Consider the following 17,205-nt stretch of genomic DNA (forward strand, 5'->3'; position numbering starts at 1 on the left):
TCTCTAAACGAGATATTTGACAATTCGTGGTTGCTTTATGTCTTACTGTTCTAAGTAAATTATAAAAGAGATTCAAAATTCTACGAAAATTCACATAGAAAACATATTATGAAGAATTTTTTATGCAAAAGAATATGATATATTTCGTGTCAACAATTATATCCATGTAAAGCGGACCTCACAATTTTGTATCCAGTGCAACTACATTCATTACAATTATACTTTTTTATAGACTCTCTTATAATTTGGATTAATACCTCTTACTTACATTCCCTCATTATTGTATCATACTCTTTCCCTTCCCTTATTCACTATTTACTAGAGTCTCTCATTTCTGCCCTCATTTAAATTCTTTTATACTCCCGCCTTTGAAGTGTAATTTAATTCAGTTCATTCAAAATTAACACTTTTACAATTAATTTATTGATATCCAGTCCACTTATATGGAAACACTGTTTCGAATAATACTTTGTTTTTTATAAATCTTTATTGCACCATTATCTAATAGGTTCGTTATTGTTTCTGTTTCTTGTGTGCTTTCCATTTTCTTATCTCACTTATTTTCTACACATGCTGCTTCGCTATCCTATTTAGCCTTCCCCACCATACTCCTCGTCTATTTTCATTATCACTATTGTCTCACTTAACTTCCTACTACACTCCCCTAATTTATTATTTATTTTACTTATTGCGACTCAAAACGAACTGACAATCACTGTCTCTGACCTACTTTCAAGCACGGGAAATGGAGACGACATTGCCACTACTTCCCTTTCACCCATCCAGAGATAATCAGAACACATTGTATATCTTACAGAAATGTAAATTTGTCTTGACAATATTTTAATATCCTTTTTAGTGTGTCATAACTTAAAGCAGTTGAAAATTGAGTTCTAAGTTGAAATCCTGGCAAGTTCAACTGGAATTTGTTTCCTCGGAGAGAGCTTTTTATTTTGCAGTCAAAATTTCATCATTTTTCCATAAATTGTACAAATCCGTATCACTAAAAATTTACTATACCACGACATCTTCCCAAGAAACATCAACAGCTCTAAACTTTCTGTTTGCGAACTATCAGACACACTTTTTAGCAAGTATTTTTTTTCCATGATATACATCAATTTACAAATGCCCTAAACTAGTGTTTCTCAAACTTTTTAGCTGAGTGAATTTCCTCTGTTCCTTGTTAAATAAAGAAGTATGTAAATAAATAATACCGAAGATACATAAACAATTAAATAATACTATGCGACCCTGTGAAAACTTAATACCAATATAGTAATAATAAGAAGTTATATACAATAGACTAATTCAAATTGCTTATCTGCCTTGATACAAACATGCTTGAATCAGTACGTTTATATATGGGTAGGTATCTTAAAAGGACGACAAAATGCAACACTTAATGATATATCAGATACATCAACCATTCATCAAGGATCTCACATACTGTGAATTCTCAGAGGATTATTAAGTGCTGAAAAATCTAGTGAAGGAGCAGCAAAATAATCTAACCTGCATTTTCTACAACTGTGTTAAAATTCATCTGGATCTATTGCTTCAAAGTTGATAATGAGGGGTTATTTTCCAAGTATTGTTTCTTTTGTTTTATTTCAATATGCAGCCAGGTGTCGCATGTTTAGAGGTTAGTACCGTTTATGTTTTCTAGTCGAAAATGAAATAAGAGTTCTCCAACACAGTACAAGCTGAAATTTAAAAAATGATTTGGTCCTTACCAAGCAAATATGTGGGACTGGATCAAAACAACAGTATAAATTTAAAGACAACAAAACCAATCCTAGTAAGCACCAATAATTAGAAAACACATCAGGGAACTGGGTTCAATTTCAGCAAAATTCGAAGTAGAATTTGTAACAAGCAAAGACCATGTTGGAACAATTTTTCTCATTGTACTCTTGCTTTCCCAGTACTGTAATACACTCTCGCTATACAGCTTTTATTCCTTCTACAATCAATCTAGGCTACATAACAATTATTCCCTTACTATGAGATGATGTCTATCCTTGACAGTCAGTATTCTGGACTACAGATCTCACTATACAACAGTTTTATATTGTGCTAACACTCAGCTTAAGCAATTCAACAAACACAAACTGTTCATGCAAACATAATTAAATACAGTGTGTCCGGTTTAAACCTAGAATAAAACAAATATGTATTACACGAAAACGAATGGAGAAATTTCGTACAGTTGGTTTGTTCTTCAACAATGACACAAAATGTTTTATGTTTTGTGGTTGAAGAGAGTAATGTGCATGCGCTGTAACTGTAAACGTCTGGAAAGCGCAACCATAGATGTGTTGTAAAGACGTGGACTTCACAGCAGAAAGTGTTCTGGTGCTTGCTCTTGCCGAAGAAGTCTGTGACAAGGGTGCAGTGTCGTTTTAGTGGGAGTACCAGCTGCGACCTACTGATAAGGTTCCAACCTATATATCAATTATGACATGAGACAGACAGCTGCGTGCAACAGAAAGCCTCCTTCATGTGTGATGCGGACTAATGAAGGACAAGGTCATAATATGTTCTTACTTTTTTGCAGAGAATACTGTAACTGGAATCATGTTGACAGAGTATGCTCTGCCTCAATTTCCCGATGGTATAATTTTGCAGCAAGACAGTGCACCATGCCATCATGCACTAGTGGTACAGGACATTCTGGCTGAGACATTACTTGGGTGTTTGACTGGGAGACAAGCTGAACTCATAGTTTGGCCACTGAGATCACCAGACATTACCCCACTTGATTTTTTTCTGTGAGGGTTTGGGAAAACTCAAGTGTATCAAACACCAGTAGATGGTCTTTCTGATTTACGTCGCAGCATCCATTCAGTTATTGTGAACATAACACTGGTAATGATGTCAAACACATGGCAGGAAATTGAGTACAAGTTGGACAAGTGTCATGCCACTAATGGTGTGCATTTCGAGGTGGGGTAACATATGTAAAATAATATTGATTTAATGTTCATGTACGAAAAAATAACACGTGTAAAATTTTTTTCAGTTGTCCATGTAGAAAAAGTAACATTGTAAAAAAAATTTGAGTTGCCGTCCATGTAGAAACAATCTGCAAATAAAATTCCATTAGTTTTCGTGTAAATGATTGTTGTTTTGTTCTAGTTTTAAGCCGAACACATTGTATAAGCAGTTAAAACAGTCACACATCCACAATCAGCAAGGTGATGCTAAATACTTTACTTTGGTTTTCCTAACAATTGTAACTTTGTTTATGAAACTATCATAATCCATCTATCTGTCAAATTGAGGCAACACCTTAATGTTTTGTCTACTTTTCAGTTCTTTCCTGGTATGTGGGTTCGTGTTCTACACTCTATGGCTAATTGTACATAGGCAACAATACTTCAAGCTGGCTTATATGCAGCAATGCTGAAGCTTTCTCAGACACTCTTGATATGCAAAAAGACCATGTAAACATAAGTGTAGTGATATACATACTTTTTCTTGCTTGAAAAAGCACCCGCCACCTCTGCAGCTTTCCGTTTTTTGCTTGACTTAACACAGGGAGTTGAGAAGTCGGGTGTGGAAGTAATGAGATGATTCTCATCCACTTCAGGAGTTCCCTTACCAACCATTTTCTTCAATCCATTCAACATTCCTGTTAGAATATGCACATAACGTACATATTAATGAGCACATACACAAAATGTAACAGTTCAATGCTACAGTTTCACATACAATTTCTTTCTGGTCGTGGCTACTCAAATTCTTTATGGAAAGATAGAGAGAAATGGGAACACTCTGAGAGAAACCCTGTGCAATGTCTTTGTTCACCACAGTGCTTAGAAGTTAATCTTATAATGGAGAAAAATAAATTATAAACTAACGTGTAAGGGATCCACTTCGTCGCTTCTTCTTCTTTTTGCTTTGTCGTGATAAATCATCATCTTGCTCATCAGTAGACAGTGAAGGGATAGAGTTGAATGCTGCCAATTTCTCACTCAGATTCTCTGGCAGGTTCCCAATCTTATCAGCATTCCTAATCAGTAACTATAATAGAAAAATTTTAAGCAAAGTCTGTGAATATAGAAATGAAGTGCATCCATTAAGCACACATTACATTACATACATGAACACTAACCAGCAAATCATATAAACAAGATCTTTATAAATAATGTCGAATTATACTACCACACTAACATCACTTTACCACATAAATCATTCAAAACTTTTGGTCCTTAACAATAGTACCTATTTTCAAAAAGGTAATTTTTCGAAAAATAAAAAGAGAAAATCTTACAAAATAAGTACGAGTTGAATGGTCAAATATCACATATACCCACCTCAACAACTTCCACATGATGCGTGAGTCTGGTGGCACAGTGGATTACGACTTTATCTTCCACAGGCATCACTGACGGAGTAATAATGATTGCTAAGTTCGTCACATCCATCTTATTTGATTCACTATGAGATGCTACTTCCTGGAGGAACTGTAATATAAAATATGTCATATAAATCTCAGAAATGTCTCAAGTATTTATATAGTTGTCAACCTTAGTAATCTAATGCTTATCATATTTGCCCCTGCCTTGGACATAAGATCACATTTTGAGCAACAGCTCTGAAATTTAGGTTAAGATTCTCTCCAATTCCTTAAATAAAAAAATTCACTAGTTACGCAAAAGATCATTTGTCAGACTATACGTGTTAGTGCCATGATATAGCAAGAATGTTATCCGCAAGAGCTGGCAACTGCATGCAAACTGTATTGCCGAGAGATGGCAGGATTCACTCTCCCTGTACGGCACTCTGTAATAACAAAATTAATTTAATTTAAAACGCAAATAAATATGCTTCATACTTTTAAAAGTGGGGTGGATGTTGACATATTATTGAACGCATATTACTACAATTCTTATGTTGCCACTATTGTGCCTCAGGTTCATTACAGGTAACAATTTGCTTTGATGATTGCCACTGCTACAAAACCATTCACAAAAAAACTTGGGAACAGAAAAGAGGAAACTGTCCTATTAAACGAGTAATATACACAAAGCAAGACAGAGGACTTGTAATTTCAAGGCACAGATTATAACGTTCTGATAGTAAATCTTATGTAGTAACTATTCAAATGATCAGGAGAGTGATGTGAAAATAATGAAGGTAAAGAATAAAAACTATGATTGTGGACAGAGGACTTGTAATTTCAAGGTACAGATTATAACGTTCTGATAGTAAATCTTATGTAGTAACTATTCAAATGATCAGGAGAGTGATGTGAAAATAATGAAGGTAAAGAATAAAAACTATTATTGTGGTGATGACACAAAAAAAGTGAGTAAGAGAGAAAAAAGCTCAGCTTTGTAAACCTGTACCTGTTTCTTACCATTTGTTTAAAGATTCTTTTTATTTGATATCATTTCAATTTACACACACGAGACAAAAAATCAAGAAAATCGTTGCACCTTTTCCAATATTATGCATTACAAAAGTCTGTAATGGCGTGAAGCATGCAACTTTGTGTTTTCGGGATTCTTTTAATATAGGATATCGCTTAATTTTCGTCAAGTTTGACAAACGATGACGTCACAACATGGCGGTAGTTACGTCACAACGCAGTGACGTCACAACATGGCCGACGTAAACCAACACGATGAGTAAATAAAACTATCTAAAAAGAATAATCACACAAATTGACGATATCCCATTCTGGAACAGAGCCCATCCACTCTTATCCAAAACAGGATATCAGCAAAACCATTTCACAACATCCCATTCTGGAATACAACCCATCCGTTCTTATTCAAAATAGGAAATCCTCAAACGATCCCATACGTGAAATTTCGGCAATTCGACACTATACATGGCAGAGAAAACGCACTTATATAATCGAATTCACAGTATTCGACCTCATGTCACTGAGATATCACCTCAACTAACCCACTAACCTTCTCACATACGTCGACCTCATGTCACTGAGATATCACCTCAACTAACCCTCCAACCTTCCCACATACGTCGACCTCATGTCACTGAGATATCACTTCAACTAACCCTCTAACCTTCTCACATACATCAACCTCAAGTCACTGAGATATCTCCTCAACTAACCCTCTAACCTTCTCACATACGTCGACCTCATGTCACTGAGACATCACCTCAACTAACCCTCTAACCTTCTCACATACATCAACCTCAAGTCACTGAGATATCACCTCAACTAACCCTCCAACCTTCCCACATACGTCCACCTCATGTCACTGAGATATCACTTCAACTAACCCTCTAACCTTCTCACATACATCAACCTCAAGTCACTGAGATATCACCTCAACTAACCCTCTAACCTTCTCACATACGTCGACCTCATGTCACTGAGACATCACCTCAACTAACCCTCTAACCTTCTCACATACATCAACCTCAAGTCACTGAGATATCACCTCAACTAACCCTCTAACCTTCTCACATACGTCGACCTCATGTCACTGAGACATCACCTCAACTAACCCTCTAACCTTCTCACATACATCAACCTCAAGTCACTGAGATATCACCTCAACTAACCCTCTAACCTTCTCACATACATCAACCTCAAGTCACTGAGATATCACCTCAACTAACCCTCTAACCTTCTCACATACGTCAACCTCATGTCACTGAGACATCACCTCAACTAACCCTCTAACCTTCTCACATACATCAACCTCAAGTCACTGAGATATCACCTCAACTAACCCTCTAACCTTCCCACATACGTCGACCTCATGTCACTGAGACATCACCTCAACTAACCCACTAACCTTCTCACATACATCAACCTCAAGTCACTGAGATATCACCTCAACTAACCCTCTAACCTTCTCACATACGTCGACCTCATGTCACTGAGACATCACCTCAACTAACCCTCTAACCTTCTCACATACATCAACCTCAAGTCACTGAGATATCACCTCAACTAACCCTCAAACCTTCTCACATACGTCGACCTCATGTCACTGAGATATCACCTCAACTAACCCACTAACCTTCTCACATACGTCGACCTCATGTCACTGAGATATCACCTCAACTAACCCGCCAACCTTCCCACATACGTCGACCTCATGTCACTGAGATATCACCTCAACTAACCCTCTAACCTTCTCACATACGTCGACCTCATGTCACTGAGATATCACCTCAACTAACCCACTAACCTTCTCACATACATCAATCTCAAGTCACTGAGATATCACCTCAACTAACCCTCTAACCTTCTCACATACGTCGACCCCAAGTCACTGAGATATCACCTCAACTAACCCGCCAACCTTCCCACATACGTCGACCTCATGTCACTGAGACATCACCTCAACTAACCCACTAACCTTCTCACATACGTCGACCTCATGTCACTGAGATATCACTTCAACTAACCCTCTAACCTTCTCACATACATCAACCTCAAGTTACTGAGATATCACCTCAACTAACCCTCTAACCTTCTCACATACGTCGACCTCATGTCACTGAGACATCACCTCAACTAACCCACTAACCTTCTCACATAAGTCGACCTCATGTCACTGAGATATCACCTCAATTAACCCTCTAACCTTCTCACATACTTCGACCTTGTTCAGCCCTCCGTTTCACTCCTCTTGGGCCAGCAACGCACTCCATAGCCAAACAAATCACCAGTAGCACAACTGCTCACGAATTGAACAAATAATAGAATGATTTACACACCATCCAAACACATGTTTTACTGGTACGCCATTCAAACGTCATCAGTACCAACCACCAATAAAATTTACACTTTATACCAACCTAACCACCGGAATGCACAACGACCTCTATATTTTTACCCGCAAACACAAAATGTAACCCTACTAACCGATGACGTCAATCTTATGACATCACCCCATTCCCCAATCTAGCCAACATATATTCTCATGAACATACTACCGATATCCTATAGTCATATAGACCCGTGTTTTCAGTACGTTTCTTCGCCAAATTAGCTACCATGACCACAAAGGTGAATTTAAATTATATAAACGTTACGATGAACACATGTCTTACCTGCATTAAATATGCCAAAGTGTTGATATGCGCAGTTGGCAGCAGGAGACATGCTAAAAGAATCCCTTCTAGTTTCTTATCACGGAGTAGTAGACACCTGCAACCAGACACAAAGAAGTAAGAACATGAAAAGCAAGGTGTGTGCAGATGAGTACATAACACTGTACAATGCTTACCTCAGCAGCACATCATGGAACGAGTGCGGCAGAAGAGGCTCTGGGAGCTCCCTAAAAAACATCTTCAGGAGGTTTGCTATGTCAATCACGTGGTGCTCTGGACCAAAGTTTCTCCCACTGTCCAGAAGTGCCTAAACAGCAACAGCAATGCCTAATTGCACACTTCATCATTACAAAACAAATAAATTATTCAATGTTTTCAACTATGCTTGCAAGTCTGGCATTGTATCAATAAATACATTTTACACAAATATAAATTAGAATATGATTTTTGTAACAGTCATTAAGTTAATTGCAAAAAAAGTTCACAGCCAACAGAAAAGATATCTTCAAATTCATATAAATGCTACGTGATATTCTTAAGAAATGCTTCCAAGCACAAAATTAACAATAAACATTTTATTAAAGATTTATTAATTTGTCCTACAGAATAATCTCTGTAATTGACAATTAATATTTGAGGAGAAAAAAATTCGCTTCGGCGCCAGGGATCGAACCCGGGTCCTTGGTTCTATGTACCAAGCGCTCTGACCACTGAGCTACGCCGAATTCAATCCACAGCACCAGATCGAACTTTCCTCCTTCATTGTTTCCCTTTTGGTCTGACTGCAAGCTAGGTATATATGTTGATGTTTTATGTCCAAGTCAACTGTCATTATGCAAGGGGCGCACTCAGCTGGGTGACTTATTTGGCCAGGATTCCGCAGCTAGCAGTGCATATTCTTACAGATTACTGTGCACTTAACTGCGGAATCCTGGCCAGATAAGTCACTCAGCTGAATACATCCCTTGCATAATGGCAGTTGACTTGGACATAAAACGTCAACATATATACCTAGCTTGCAGTCAGGAAACAATGAAGGAGGGAGGTTCGATCCGGTGCTGTGGATTGAATTCGGCGTAGCTCAGTGGTCAGAGCGCTTGGTACGTAGAACCAAGGACCCGGGTTCGATCCCCGGCGCCGGAGCGAATTTTTTTGCTCAAATATTAATAAACATCCTTACAACTTCAGAACTTGTTCAAGAGTGTGTTAATATAATTTCAATCTTGGGAGAGAATTCTGTTAGCAAGCTGTCTTGAACTTAATGTGCAATAATCCGTGGTGCAACAGTCCATGAAGGGTCACAACAGACCAGATCTCAGGTTCACATGCCTCAGCAGAGGTGAACGATCATCGAAAATTCTTTTCAGTAACTTTTCTTTTGCTGTGGCCTTAGTGATTGTATTTTTCCACGACTTGCACAAAACTTATATTTGAAATTATTTGAATTACTTGGAAACAGAGATGTCTAAAGACAATCCTGCATAACATACCAACAATTCTGAATAACATAGTACATATATAATAGTTGCTAAAGTTGTTTAATTTATTCTACACTCATGGTTATTAACTCACAGACTTTGATCCTTCAATCATTTTAATGAAATAGATAACTGCGAAGTATTTTAATATTTTTTATGCAACCCACCAACACCTCGATCTCTAGTGACCCACAGATCTCGGATTAAACAATTTCAAATCCACATCAGAAAAAAAAAATTCAGTATGCAATTTATGTAATTTGAACCTACTAATATACATCTAATTACAAATTGAACTTCGACCATTCAACTGTCATGAATGAGTCATTGAACTTACTAATCCCCATTATCCCAAAGACACAGCAAATGAATCATCCTGCCACTACTGTACCAGGTTTGACCTTTGATTACTGTTCCACATAATCCTATAAATGACCCATTACAGATCTGTTTGTCTAATGATATGCAAATAGAACAACAGTTATCATTCATGTTCTATGCATAACGTATCTGGTTATATAATCCTTTTTTTAACCGTCTCACAGCCATACTTTTAATGTGCACATTATAGGCCATTTTCTTTATCTATTATGTTTAGCAACTCATCTCTGATAGATAAAAAAACATAAATAAGGCAATACAGTCAACGATATTCAACACCTCAACAACATTACTGGAATTACAGTCTATAGCCCTAATAAAATTAATGCCACATACCAATGTTGATAAAAAACCGCAGTGATCTAAACTGGTTTCTACATTCTAAAGTGGGCAAAACAAACACAGAGATAAATAAAACTAACTTGAAACGTTTTAATAGTTGCCTAATGGAAACCAGCTTACTATTTTATTTTAAATAAAACAAACTCATGTCAGATAAAAATGCATCAGTGTTGTTTTCCACAATGTAAAAGTTCGTTGATACTATACTGCTAACAGAAAATGGACAAACTTAAGCTGAAAAGTTGTTAGAGAGACCAAATTTTGATTTTTAAATTGCAGCTTCTCGTTCTGAAGAAGTTAAACAGATTAATCTTCGGAAAAACAAGTTTGTGATTGGGAAGTCAGAGAGAGACATAAAATTAAAAGCACAGCGAAAAATGAAAACGTTCTAAAAAACCCGACCTCGAGCTACTTCAGAGAAGTCTACAGTTTCCATAAGTAATGTTACTTGTAGTCCTACTTCAGCTTCAGTTTATATTCCAAAAACATCTAAGTATAGCATCCAACTTTTCTTGTTCAATAACCAAGTACCAATCAGAACATACAATAAGGATAAACAAATTTTGTAGGAACAATTTCTAAAATATTTTTATTCAGAAAGAAAATATGAAAGATGTGAAACTGTAATTGAAAAAGGAATTCCGTCTACACACCTTTAATTCTCTCTGTCGAGAAGTTGATCCAGCTTTCCGAAAAATTCCCTCAGTTTCTATGTGCTTTTTTATGTAAGAACATGCCCTCGCAACAAAGCTAGGTACTTCAACAGCTGTTCCACAGCGCAACAGGAGGGTAACTTCATTCTCAAGATGATTAAGAGGAACCTTGAAGAGTCTGGTTTCTGCACTGCCATTTTTCGCATGCTACAACATTTGTCACAATAATTTATTACATAACATCTTAAACAACATATGAAATAAGACAGTAACAAAATTTGCTGATTATAATTTTGCAATTGGCATCTCACCTGTGAATATTTACCGATTGATTTCTTAATTCTGTGCTTCAATCCTATGTGTCGCAATTCGTTTATGATTACATTGTATAATTCTTCTTTGTTATTCCACACCACATCCGAGATAAACATGTTTCACTCACAGGAACAAAACTAATTTCTCCATAGCATTCAACTCTATGTGAATAATCTTCCGAAACTGAGATTTCAAAAAAGGTTATGTATAACTTGCTCTACTATTGGTTCTCCCAGGGCTAATCTCATCCAATCGAAGATTTCTACGGTCAATTGTTTAACCGCTACTTGTACAAACGATGAAATCTATTGACAAAATTCTGAACTATTTGTTGAATATGTGACTAGCCCGGGTTGCCAGATAGCGGGAAATTTCATCAATTTTGAGAGCTGGAGGGACTGGACGAAAGAAAGGGAATTTCCATTAAAAATGGGAGATTGACAACGAGCTTGAACAGTGAGCACTTGCTTGAATGCTTTCGAGAGTGCTTTTACACTTTACAACAAATTTTATTAGCAGACGGATATGCTAAAAAAATGTTTAACAAAGACGGTTTTGAAATCAATGGGAAATGTTGTGTTAAGTAGTGAAAGCCCTGATTATGTACACGTGATCAGAGGTGAAAGGAAAATTTCACCTACTGTGAAGGGAAAAAGTTCTCCGATCGACTGGCTATACTGAGGTACAGGTATCTATTTACTAATGTGTACATGTGCTTGTGAATATTCATAACATGTTTTATATTATTGGTTTGGGATTAGGGGACGCAAAAGATATTACAGTTAAAGGACTGGAAATAGTAAGAAAAGCTGAAAGAGTTTACTTGGAAGCATATACATCAATTTTGACAGTCGGTAAAGAAATTCTGGTAAGGTTAGATTCTGTGGATTAGGTTATATAGATTTTTTTAATATTGTGTATGGTGATGTAGTCACCAGCCTTTTCTCGTTCGTGACATAATTTTTCAGGAGAAGGGAAAATAATTTTAGGGGCATATTTCATTACATTGGCTAAACTAGCGCTGAGGTAATTCCCTTCGTACTCCCTTGCTTATACGAATGTGACAGGTTAGGTTTGATTAGTTTAGGCTTTTTTATACCTTGCATATAGGCCTACGATATACGATCAGCTGCATCTCTCAGCTCTAGTTTTGACATTCGTGCCTAAAGAATAAATTTCACATCTCTGTAATTGTAATAATTTGCAGTCAATGTTTATCATACTTTTATCATTGAATTCTACTTTTACGCACAATGTGCGAATTTCAGGAACAGTACTATGGACGCAGCTTGATAATTGCGGACCGTGATGTTGTTGAGCAAGGAGCAGATGCGATCCTACAAGATGCTGATACTAAAGATGTGGCGCTACTGGTTGTGGGAGACCCATTTGGTGCAACGACACACACAGATCTAGCACTCAGGGCCAAGGAAGCGGGCATCACATGCAAGATCATTCACAATGCTTCGATAATGAATGCTATTGGCTGCTGTGGACTTCAGGTTTGTTAACTATGATGCTACTTCCCAAAGAAAAATTTGCCTGTGAATAGGAACCACAAGAACTAGAAGAATCAGGTACAACAGCGAGGCAAGTTTCTCGTTCTAATTATTTATCAGGCTCTGACAGGTTTGGCCATAGATCTTTAAATAGGCCTGCTGTATTGTAATAGGTACTAAAAGGATGATAAATATGACGATGATAATGAAAGCTATTGCAGTTAAATACTAAACTGAAGAATGCCTAGAAAATCTCTTCAGTGCCTGCATTTCATAATATTCTGAATTTCTCAGCTATCTTGCAACTCTGTTTTTTTTTTATATTACAAAGTGTTGGTTGATGGGTAGGTTATATTTTAACACTTCCAAACGCGACTGATACAGAGCTTCCTGTACTCTGTTGAGTCTTGTTTCAATTGTGTTATGGAGAATGTAGAATGGAAAATGGAAAAGATGCTGCCTTGCATTAACCATCCAAATGAGAGATGTGATTATGAAAGAACTTACACTATTTCAGAATTTGTTTACTATTGTTAAGCTTTTACATTCCAAATTTTGTGTTCAACGTCATAATTTTTCCCATTGTTCACAGCTTTACAACTTTGGAGAGACAGTTTCCATTCCATACTGGACAGACTCGTGGCAACCTGACAGTTTCTACGACAAGATCATCGGCAACAGAAAGAGAGGCCTGCACACCCTCTGTCTGCTAGGTAAAGTAGACATAAATGAAAACAGTTAAATATGGACTGCCCACAACACAATAGATCACAGAGTTCCCTCACTTCAGGGTCTTGGGATTAGTTCTTTTAAGACAAATGGCTCTCAGTTTCCCCCTCATGTTTATTACATTAACTTGTGTAATTTTTAAGATATTTCTGATCTCAGGACTCAACAAATGAAGGGTGTTGGGAGGGGGAAACATAAAATGTAACAAAACATCCATAAAAACCACAATAAATTTAAATTTGATCCTCACGAATACCATACGAGACAAAACTACAGTTTCTTTCTAAATACTCCCAAGTGCCACACAACTGCTGGATTAAAACAGCAGAAATTTTGGACCCAAAATATATAATGCATTAATTAGAGCTTACCCTGAGCTAAGTACACTTAACACACATAGATTTAAGAAACAAATCAGATTAATTATTTAATTGTTTAAGCTAATTGCGTTAAAAATTGATACTCTAATATTTATGTACTTTTGTATTTTCTATTTGTATATAGACCCTATTATTACATGCTGTATGTATTTTGACATTTATTAATGTTATTGTGCTCAATGAACTCTCTTAATTTTGTGATATATTTTGTATAACTGATCTGAACTGCGCCCGAGCATGAGCTTCTGCTCTTTCGGGCTGCAATGCCTAATGTAGCTCAAGTGTAAAGTATTAAATAAATTAATTAAAATTAAAAAAAAAATTAAATCATTATCGAGAAAAACAAGTTTTAATACCTGAACATTCCTGGTTTTTACCAGTGTTTCTGTGGCGTGGCGTGTATGTGTGGAATTTTACTTTTATTTTACATTAAATTGATAAGTTAATCAGGTTCATTAATTGTATTATAAATTGAAATTATTAAATATGTCTGTAATTTCAAAACATCCCTTTGACATGTGCTTGGAACAGGTCACCAGATCTGATCCATTACGTTCAAAATATACAATAAAAAATTATTGTTACTATCAGTGTCTGAAAAGGCTTTAATGTGCATTCAATACAGATATTAGAGTTAAAGAGCCAACTTTAGAAAGCTTAACGAAGAAGAAGAAGGAGTACCAGCCTCCACGCTTCATGTCAGTCTGTGAGGCAGTTGAGCAGCTTCTGGAGATCATCAACAGAAAGGAAGCAGAAGCTGGAGACCAAGGACAGATGGGTATGTTGTGTGAAACAAACCCTTCCACTTTATTATTATGATGTACCGAGGTACATCATAATAATACACTTCCACTTTAGCTGTTTAGTTCTTTCATCACATTGTCCAGGAATGTGTGTAATGGACCATTGGCATCATGAGATATCAAGTATTAATTTTATTAGGTGTAACATCTTTTTCAGGAATTTGGCAGCTGTTAAGGCTGGTTCATAATGAACCGGGAACGGAAAGGACAACGAGAACGAGAACGGAAATATTGTTAAAATAAATGTATTTAAATGTGAGCATTCACAATAGTTAATTGTGAATGATCACATTTAAATACATTTATTTTAACATTATTTCCGTTCTCGTTCTCGTCGTTTCCGTTCCCGGTTTATTGTGAACCAGCCTTTATGCGTCAAAAGGAAAGTTTTTAAAGTGTTTATATGTACATTAATACTGCAAATTCAGGGTTATGTTACTTACTTACAAATGGCTTTTAAGAAACCCGCAGGTTCATTGCCGTCCTCACATAAGTCCGCCATCGGTCCCTATTCTGTGCAAGATTAATCCAGTCTCTAGCATCATATCTCCCCTTCCTCAAATCCATTTTAATATTATCCTCCCATCTACGTCTCAGTCTCCCCAAAGGTCTTTTTCCTTTCGGCCTCCCAACTAACACTTTATATTATTTCTGACTTTCCCCATATGTGCTACATGCCCATCTCAAACGTCTGAATTTAATATTTCTAATTAAGTCAGGTGAAGAATACAATGCGTGCAGTTCTGCAGGATTATGTTAGTTGAAAAAAATCATATGTTCATATACATTAACATAATTAAGGGAAAAGAAATAATTCACTAGTGGAAGATCCTCCAATTTTATCACATGTCTTAATGCCCACTGCCAAACATTCTAGTTCTCCTATAATCCTATGAACTACTCTGTGGTTCAGAAATAAATGTACAGGTTTTATGTTTTTTGTTCAGAAGTTGTAACCGATTAGGCTAAACTGGTGAATGTTTATATGAACATTTTGTTTCCTCTCACAAGAGATCTACTGATTTGTGTTGCAGCATTTTCAGCTTCCTCACTGTGTGTGGGTGTGGCACGTGTAGGGGCTGAGGACCAGCAAATAGTGGCCTGCTCGTTGCAGGAGATGAAGGAGGTCGAACTTGGTCCCCCACTGCACTCCCTTGTCATCGCTGGCTGCCTCCACCCTCTCGAGGTGGAATTTCTCACGCAGTTTGCTCGCAGCAAGGACGCATTGCTTGAGATTGCTCAGACCTCGTGACTTGTTGCATGCACAAATTAATAATAAATACGAGTATAGCAAGAAATGGAGTATCGTGTAGACATCTTCAGTGTCACAAATGACGCCCACATCGAACATCTGTGAATGTCCATGGAAACTTGGAGAAATAATCTTTAATGTTATATTTGTATTTATGAAATAAATTCATTATAACAGTCACAGGAATGTTTTCTTTTTGTACCAATGATTTATAATTTTCCCAGTACAATAAATCAGTACCGATAGTGCCATTGTTAGTATTTTTAACAATTTTAATTTACACTTAATTGAAATATCATATATAATTAAAATTAAAACAATCTGGAAGAGATAATAGTCATTTTCTGCGAGATGGAACGGAAAAGTTCATGAAATGCCCAAACCAGAATGCTGTTCCATCCTACTCCAGTCCATTTCGAGTCCGCATAGAAAACATTACAATGATGTATAAAACATGTGTAAGAGCTATTTTAACATGTTCTACAGACACCAGGGCAGAAAGATAAAGGCTCGAAAAAATGATGTCAGTAACAGAAATGAAAACACTCCAAAGTACATATTACAGGCTATAGTTTATATTATGATAGACAGAGTATGAAAATATTTGGAATAAATGTGAAAATCAAGATGTGGTAAAATGAGTAAAATAAAGAAGTAAAGAAAAGGATGGAGAGATCATGTATTAAGTAAGGATGCTTGATGTTCGCCTTCCAAAAATCACTATGATAGGAAAACCTTACACTAAGATCTTTGGGATAATCGTCAAAATGTTGCCAGGTAAATTGGTCACCTACCTCTCAATGAAATAGTGATATTGAAAAGTATAGAATTCAGTCTTAACTTGCGAAGAAGAGCAGTGGTATTATTTAGGAGGGTTGGGGGAAGGCAAGATGAAAAGAATTAATAATTAAGCACTAGTACTACCAAAGAAATAAATTTGAAAACTGTACTTTCAATATTAAAATGTTCCTTGAGAAGTCGACCATTACATGTAAAAAAGTGCTAGGCGAAAATACACGTATATCCTACCATATTCAAATGTTTTACATTTATAAATGCTTAAGAAACAAAAGGCGAACTAATTAATGCCTTTGCTTAAATGAAATCACGGTGTTACCCTTTGCTACATTAGTGGTTGTTACGGTTATCAGACATAAAGTCCAGGATTATAATGTCAAAATGTCCATGGAATAATGTCCACGTTGAAAATGTCCATGTTAAATCGTCCAGAGTCAAAATGTCCATAGTTCTATAATGTCCACTTCACTCTGATGTCCAGTCATAATGTCCATAGCTCTATAATGTACACTATATCCATTGT

The 17,205-nt window shown here is 36.5% G+C and overlaps 2 protein-coding genes and 1 non-coding gene across 5 annotated transcripts in view; 1 reads left to right on the top strand and 2 right to left on the bottom strand.

The window, feature by feature from the left end:
• The window catches only part of LOC138699611 (uncharacterized), a 31,264-nt gene extending 19,819 nt beyond the window's left edge, over positions 1 to 11,445 (bottom strand). Inside the window, exons 1-7 of one of the 3 annotated variants that reach the window (XM_069825629.1) lie at positions 11,218 to 11,445; positions 10,907 to 11,113; positions 8,229 to 8,359; positions 8,053 to 8,149; positions 4,323 to 4,472; positions 3,867 to 4,029; positions 3,478 to 3,637 (exon numbers count right to left, since the gene is read on the bottom strand). In XM_069825629.1, coding sequence (XP_069681730.1) covers positions 3,478 to 3,637; positions 3,867 to 4,029; positions 4,323 to 4,472; positions 8,053 to 8,149; positions 8,229 to 8,359; positions 10,907 to 11,113; positions 11,218 to 11,337 — 1,028 coding nt within the window. In that variant the 5' untranslated portion in view covers positions 11,338 to 11,445. The remainder of the gene's footprint in view (positions 1 to 3,477; positions 3,638 to 3,866; positions 4,030 to 4,322; positions 4,473 to 8,052; positions 8,150 to 8,228; positions 8,360 to 10,906; positions 11,114 to 11,217) is intronic. The other 2 variants (XM_069825628.1, XM_069825630.1) reach the window with 2 other exon arrangements.
• TRNAY-AUA (transfer RNA tyrosine (anticodon AUA)) lies at positions 8,705 to 8,777 on the bottom strand. The gene has a single exon. It is a non-coding gene; the product is annotated as a tRNA-Tyr (tRNA).
• Positions 11,446 to 11,912: 467 nt separating the features above from the next.
• Dph5 (diphthine methyl ester synthase) lies at positions 11,913 to 16,064 on the top strand. The gene is made up of 5 exons (XM_069825631.1): positions 11,913 to 12,089; positions 12,490 to 12,723; positions 13,313 to 13,433; positions 14,455 to 14,607; positions 15,667 to 16,064. Exons 1-5 carry the CDS (start codon positions 11,955 to 11,957, stop codon positions 15,882 to 15,884), a joined length of 861 nt encoding a protein of 286 aa, XP_069681732.1. The 5' UTR covers positions 11,913 to 11,954; the 3' UTR covers positions 15,885 to 16,064.
• The last annotated feature ends 1,141 nt before the right edge of the window (positions 16,065 to 17,205 follow it).

Source organism: Periplaneta americana, chromosome 5, assembly GCF_040183065.1.
Source record: "Periplaneta americana isolate PAMFEO1 chromosome 5, P.americana_PAMFEO1_priV1, whole genome shotgun sequence".
Lineage (NCBI taxonomy): Eukaryota > Metazoa > Arthropoda > Insecta > Blattodea > Blattidae > Periplaneta > Periplaneta americana.